This window comes from Engraulis encrasicolus, chromosome 6 (genome assembly GCF_034702125.1).
Source record: "Engraulis encrasicolus isolate BLACKSEA-1 chromosome 6, IST_EnEncr_1.0, whole genome shotgun sequence".
Classification (NCBI taxonomy): Eukaryota; Metazoa; Chordata; class Actinopteri; order Clupeiformes; family Engraulidae; genus Engraulis; species Engraulis encrasicolus.
Window position 1 is genome coordinate 40993369 of NC_085862.1, and position 7500 is coordinate 41000868.

Consider the following 7500-nt stretch of genomic DNA (forward strand, 5'->3'; position numbering starts at 1 on the left):
TCTCAGTTTCCATGGTGACACTTTGCTTGAACCCTCAGTCGTTCTCTGCAGTGTGTTACATGTCAGGGCATTTGGCATTGCATGTCATAACTTGCCATGACAATCCATGTCCAGTTATATATAGAATCCATATCACATTAACCATTATAGCTGCTTATCGATCTTAGAAGCCAGCACGAACATGGAATATGATATAGGTTGTCATGACATCCAAAGTAGTTCAGACAGCAATGCAAATAGTAGCTGTTGATCAAAATGGAGGAGGAATCATTGACATTGACAATACAACATTGTTATGTGGAGGAAGGATGTTGGCTGTGGCTATGACACATGAAGTACCGTAAAAGTTCAAATAAGACAGTTCCTGTTTCTCACAGAAATTTCCCAGAATCCTCTGCTCATGTCCTGGCCTCACCTCCTGGAGATTTGCAGATGCAGAGAGGAGATCAGAAGGACAAATCTACAGAGAAAGAAAGAGACAAAAAGGGGGTAGAAAGAGCCAAGAGAGGCGAGGGAGAGGGGGGATGGAGCGCAGGAGGACGAGGGGGAGAGGGGGAGGGGAAGTATCTGGAGAGGAACAGTCTGAGTCACCTCGCCTAGCTGTCTGTTTACGTGTTGTGCTGAGAAAGAGAGCTTTTGTCACACTGTCTGTGCCAGGGACAATCACTCTCCTCTTCCTCCCTGCTGCGCACCACTGTCCTCCATTGAGGACAGGAGGCACTTATGTGTTGGCAGGAAGCTTGCTCCACCTCTGAGTCAGACTTCCTGTCAGAGCTCCTCCGTACTGTAAAGCTCTCTGGAGTATGCATACCAGTGGCGAGGAGCAACGCGCTACAGTTGCTGTTGCGTAGGACGATAGCGCTCCTCTACTCGGCTGTGTCAAGAGGGAGCAGATGTTTCTGCAATGCAGTGTTGATTCAACCCTTACAGTACTCTGGGACCAAAAACACACTTCAAATAGTTAAATCGACTCTCTATGTGTTAACTTTACACTGAAAAATGTACTATGTACCAGTGAGAGGAGACATGCGCTGCAGTTGCAATTGCAGTTGCGTAGGATGATAGTGTGCTCTTCTCCTCAGCTGTGACTTAGAGCGAGAGGCAGCAGATGTTTCTGGTGCTCCTCTGCGCTGTGAGGCAGCCTCAGCAGGTGAGGGAGTTCAAGAGATCTCTTGAGAACCAGGAAGCAGGAACTTCACTAGAGGATTTTTCACTCATCCTCCAATTTTAATTCTTTTCGTTTGTATCCTCTGATTTTATTTTCGCAAAATGATTCTAACTCATTGTCCAATTTGAATCCTTTTAATTTGTATCCTTTCATTTTGTAGCATTTATTTTTATTAAGCGGGTTTGCAGAGCAAGGCCCGATTCTAGTAATCTCTAAGTCCGTTTATGCTTGCTTGCTTGCTTTGTTGCTTTCTTGTGCAGGGCAGTAAGAATAGAAAATCTCCTCCGAGACACCGCTCAAACACTAAAACATCAACTCAACTCAACATTCTATTCTTAACGAGCAGCTGCACTACTGTTCTAGAAGTCTATTGTTCAGCTCTTCAATGCAATCTGATATTGTCTTGCTGGAATGTTTTTGACAGCCAGCTGCTTGGCTCAATGGTAATGGGGCTGGATTAGAGATATGGAGGTTGGGAGTTCGAATCCCACTCGGACCCTTATTGATTTTCAAAATTATATCATATGCAGTGTTCCTTAGCCAACTGAAAATACCATGTATGTCATTTAGTATCAATGGCAAAGGTGCTGGATTAGAGATATGGAGGTTGTGAGTTCGAATCCCACTCGGACCCATGTTGATTTTCAAAATTATATCATATGCAGTGTTCCTTAGCCAACTTAAAATACCATGTATGTAATTTAGTATATCCCCAAAACGCGGAGCTACAACACTTTCAAGATGGTTGAGTCCAAGATGGCTGAATTGTTTGGCCCATAACTTCTGACTGGGTGGATGGACTTTTCCAACATTTCTTTTAGCTTTGTTTTCTCAATAGTAGTTTGTTTTTAATTTAGGGATAGAGATATCAAAAATAAAACTGCTCATCTCTACCCCAAAAGGCAAGCCCGCTTCCAGCATTTTCTGTGAGAATGCAATCTAGTTTCAGTTGCTCTGTTTTTAGGCGTTTGCTTTTGTTGTGAAACACTGAACTGTGCCTGTGAACTGTATGAAATGCATGACACAAATAAAACTCGCCTTGCTTTGGAGCAAAATTAGCAAGTCTAACTCCCAGTTCTCACCGACGTGTCCTAATAAGATGCAATTTTTGTGCACTTCAGCATATGTTTCTCTTTTTTCTCTCTCCCTCCTGCGGAGGTTGCACCACCAGACTGTATTTGAGGGTGTGTTTTTTTATTTTTTATATATTCTGTGGGAAAATGGTGCTTTCATTTTTGATGAGGTGAACAACCGAAACTCATCAAGCAGAGGAGCTCTCCATAAGGGCCCTGCGGCATGTCTAGTCTTATCTCAGCAACCACCTCGACTGTGTTTATGAGACTTGAAAAAAGATTTTCAGCTCTTGCAGGAAAAGCACAGACGGTGTTATTAATGATTAGCCCATAACCCTAACGGTGAGGAGTTGAAGTTATTAAATGAAAACTTTCCATTTCTGTCTTTCTCCTATCTCTCATCCTGTCTCTCTCACACTCTCTCTAATTCTGTTTTTGTTTTATTCTTTCCATCTATCTGGTCCCATTCCTTTCTTCTCTCCACCACTCTGTTTGTCTACCCTTTCTGTCTTATCGTTTACCCCCCCCCCCCCTCTCCGTCTCCATCTCTAACACTGTCTTATCTGTGTGACTCCTCCAGTATTCCTGGTTCGGCGGTGTGTGCCTTCGACATGGAGCAGCTGGCCAGCGTGTTCGAGGGCAGGTTCAAGGAGCAGAAATCCCCCGAGTCCATCTGGACCCCCTTCCCGGATGAACTCCTCCCCAAGCCCAGGTACTGGTGCTGCTCCCTCCTGTCTGAGAGTAGAACAACCTTAGAAATGCACTGTAGGCCCTACCACGGTTTTAAAGGTAGATCACTGCACTGCGATGCTGGCGACCCGGGTTCCATTCCGACCCTTTCCCATCTGTCTCTCCTGCTCATATTCTGTCACCAGCTTCACTGACCTGTCCTGATAATAAAAGGCGAAAAGCCCCCTTTAAATATTTTTTAAAAAAAGAATAAGATGAAAGGCACTGTAAGATATGCTCCAGGCTCCTGTTCCTCTCTATCTGGTGCGTCACGGGAAAGGACTGAGTTCACAGTAAGAAGGAGAGTCACCGGAGCATCTCAGATGTGGAAAAATGAATTGTGCTTTTACTTAGAGCAGTGCCAAACTGACGTCTTCGATGTTCACACGCCCTCATCAGAGTCCTAATGAATTTCGATATGGGCTGCTTTGTCGAGATGAACTACCAATAGGCTTTTAACACAGCCCAAACCCATACCCTCTTCCTAACCTCAATCCCTTGGGGCGGTATTGTAGTGTATTGCAATGTCTTGGTGGATGGATGCTTGATGGATAGCTCATATAGATACTGAGTAGACATGACAGAGCTCTTAAAATATGTCTGAGAAAATTCTCTTTCATCCAAGTCACCTTGATCAACTGAGTTTATATATCGGCAACTGACAACTTATTTTTTTCAAGCAAGAGGATGTTTAATCTCTTCCACTGAATGGCTCTAAGGCCATTTCTTGTGTGAAAAGGAGATTGTTGCTCTCCAGCGATGAATGCCATCTGATTCAGACATCAGAATTTGAACTGAAGACGTCTGTCACTGGAAGAGATTAAATGTCCTCAAGCTCCAAAAAGATGTTTAGTTGCCTACAGTATAACTCATTTTTTGAGCTCTTTAAATGGTCCGCAATAGAGAGAGAGAGAGAGAGATACCAGAATGAAGCAATGATGCTATTATATCAGACTTACTCCAGCCCAAAATGGAGAACACAGTTACAGTCTAATGCTGTTTATCGAGGCTCGCTCCAGCCCATCTGACTCACTAACTCCCCCGACTAAACTGCACTTTCCCTCTCACATCTGTTTCCTCTCATCAGGCCTGGGGGCTGCGCTGGTCTCGGCGGCTCCAAGTACAACTCCTCCAACTCCTTCCCGGACGAGATGCTGAACTTCGTCAAGACGCACCCCCTGATGGACGAGGCCGTGCCCTCGCTGGGACAGAGGCCCTGGATAGTCAGGACCATGGTCAGGTGAGGCGGCCTCTCTCTCTATCTCCATCTCTATCTCTCTCTCTCTCTCTCTCTCTCTCTCTCTCTCTCTCTCTCTCTCTCTCTCTCTCTCTCTCTCTCTCTCTCTCTCTCTCTCTCTCTCTCTCTCATTCATCTACTCTTTTCCTCTCTCTCATTGTTTGCTACTACATTACATTAGATTACGCTTAGCTGATGCTTTTATCCAAAACAACTTTAAGTTATGACAGGCTATTGGTTACCTTCCCTTGAGCAGTGTTGGGCTATAGGTGTCTTGCTCAAGGGTACTTCAGCCGTAAATGGGTGTGAGGTCCGAACCTGCAACCTTCCAATGCGCTATATCCCTAACCATTAGGCCACGGCTGCCTCGTCGTTTGTCTAGTACAGCAGTGTTTCCCAACCAGGGGTACACGAGCACACTGCAGGGGGTACTTGGAAAATTGTTATTATTAAATCAAATGTATGGAGCAGTCACATCAGGAGAGAGAAAGCGATGTAGAACATGAATTAGGGGGTACTCATTGCACAACTAAGAGGCTTAGGGGGTACGCGAGACAAAAAAGGTTGGGAAACACTGTAGTACAGTATACTGTACACGTCTGCCTGGCTGTCTAACTTTACATCCATTGCACCCCGACCCCTGAAATCTCAGTTTGTCTCCGTCTATCCTTCTTTCCATCGTCATTCCTTTCTCCATCCCTCTCTCCGGTTCTCATGAAGGTCCCATGGGGTTTCAAAAACACTGCTTGTTTATTGTTGGAGCGCACTGTTCTCTATCTTTGTATCTCTCCATCTCTCTCTCTCTCTCTCTCTCTCCCCACTCTCTATTCCTTCTCTCTCTCTGTTTCTCTGTTTCTCTGTTTCTCTGTCTCTCTGTCTCTCTGTCTCTCTGTCTGTCTCTCTCTCTCACACACACACACACACACACACAAAACCACGCACACACAAAAACACACATGAACCCCTGCGCATCCCTTCCATCTGTGTGTGTGTGTGTGTGTGTGTGTGTGAGGGACCTATCCGTAGGGAGTGCAAGCCTGTCTGTAGGCCCTTGGCAGCTGGAGATCGTCACAGCCCGCTGGCCGCGAGCCGCCAGAAGATCACTGTCACAAGCTGTTTTGGCCAATCGCTTGAGCCCTCCCCTCGGCGCCCGTTGTCTTTTTTTAGCGCTCCCACCACCACCACCACCAGCTCCTCCATATGCGGAGGAGAAGAAGAAGAAGCGGAGTGCAGTCCGTGGTGGAGTGGTAGAGTGGTGGAGTGGAGTGGAGAGTCACCGTCCCCAGTGCTATTGTTACAAGAGCCGGCAGTTTGGGCTTAATTACATTAATGACTCCTCACATTAATGCGTTCTCTCCTCTCTCCCATCCCCATCCACCCGGCTTCACTGGTCCGTCCTCCCGTCCTCCCTCCCTGCCTCCCTGCCTGCCTGTCTGTCCGCCTGCATTGCCTCACTATCTCACTCAGGGCCGCTGACAGCTTTGGCTGGGCCTGGGTCAAGGTAATCTGAAAGGGCCCCCCTGCCCAATAGATGTGATGTAAAGAAGAACCAAATTCTGAGCCCCATCTCTCTCTGGGGCCTGGGACAACTGTCTCCTTTGTCACCCCCCCCCCCCCCGCCCCCCCTCTGTTGGCAATTCTATTCCTGCCTCGTGCAGAGAGGAGTTTTTGATTAATATTTCATGTCTGAAATGCGGCCCATGTTTGTCTCGGCGTGGGAGGCAGATGAGACACTAATGGGGACCAGAGCAGACACTGCTGGTACACTGCTGAGTGAGTGAGTTTGTGTTAGTGTGTGTCTGGTTTGTCTGACAGGTAGAGACAATGATGATCCTCCTCCACACACCTACGAGCTACCATTAATAACTTTTTTTTTGCTCTTTCGGGCCACCTTGGCCCTTCCTCAGACTAAAAGTGGAATATCGGCCTTCGTCATGGCTCGAACGGCTAAGCATCATACTTTTACTCTGGAGACCGGGGTTCGATTTCGAGCTGATGCCATTTCCCAATCATCTCTCTTACCTAGCCATTTCCTGTCACTCTCCTCAGTGTCCTGTCAAACATGAAGGCATAAAAGTGAAAAACAAATCATCTGCAGTAAAACGCTACACTACATTATGTTGTCCAGGTGACCATCACATTAACATGTTATCCAATGTATTCACGGTTGTCACCATTGTCGTCTCTTGACAGGTACCAACTGAATAAGATAGTGGTGGACACGGAGGCAGGGCCCCATCGGAACCGCACGGTTCTCTTCCTGGGTTCCAGCCGAGGAACCGCCCTGAAGTTCCTCATCATGCCCAATTCCAACAACACGGTCACCAGTGGCAACATCCTGCTGGAGGAGATGGAGGGCTTCAACGCAGACAAGTATGTCTAGATACACACGTACGCACACACACACACACACACACACACACACACACACACACACACACACACACACACACACACACACACACACACACACACACACACACACACACACACACACACACACACACACACACACACACACACACACACACACACACACGCTCCTGTCCGCACCTGTATCCATCCCACTCAGTCCAAAACAAGTTCATTCCATGTTATCTTGCTGTATTTTAGAACGATGGGATTTTGGTATGTAATCGCCTCTAAAATTTGCATTGCCATTCCCCATTCAGGCACTTATGAACAGACGGTAACCAAAACAGTCGTAGTACACAACAGTTATATGTTTTCTTTAATACGATGAAAATTCTCTATTGAAACATTTCAAGGATAATGGATTTGAGGTAAATATAGAGTCATTTGTCCCCTGCCATCATTTCCATAGAACAAGTCACTTTCACAACCATTATCTACATTTAGCAATATGAAATGGACTGGAGGAATGAAATGAAATGAAGTAGGACAAAGTGTTTTTATTTTTCATTATATACTTTGCCACATTTGTTGATGCACAATACACAGACGTCCTTGAGCGCCGGAACTGACTGAACCATTGTGTACCTCAAGAGGCATGCAGGATGTTTTTTTATCCATTCAGAACTTCCTTAAGTGCAAGGTTGTTTTCTAGAAAAATATGAACACGACAATAGCAAATGCAGTGCACGCGGTGTCAACAAGAGACAGCGTAACCACAACAGCAACATAGTTACACAACAATACAAAACATAATTGATAAGAGGGCACTCACAGCACCACGTACAAACAAACAGCCAAGATTGTGAAAGTGCATCGGTACAAGTTGACAGATGGGGATGGGGGATGGAGGAGGGCGTATGGGTTGTACGTAGTGAAAA

At 46.1% G+C, this 7500-nt stretch overlaps 1 protein-coding gene across 1 annotated transcript in view; it reads left to right on the forward strand.

The window, feature by feature from the left end:
- Window positions 1–7500, forward strand: part of sema6bb (sema domain, transmembrane domain (TM), and cytoplasmic domain, (semaphorin) 6Bb) — a 235383-nt gene that overhangs the window by 184781 nt on the left and 43102 nt on the right. The window contains exons 12-14 of the mRNA XM_063201621.1: window positions 2822–2953; window positions 4058–4210; window positions 6401–6580. Of these exons, the coding sequence (XP_063057691.1) occupies window positions 2822–2953; window positions 4058–4210; window positions 6401–6580 (465 nt within the window). The remainder of the gene's footprint in view (window positions 1–2821; window positions 2954–4057; window positions 4211–6400; window positions 6581–7500) is intronic.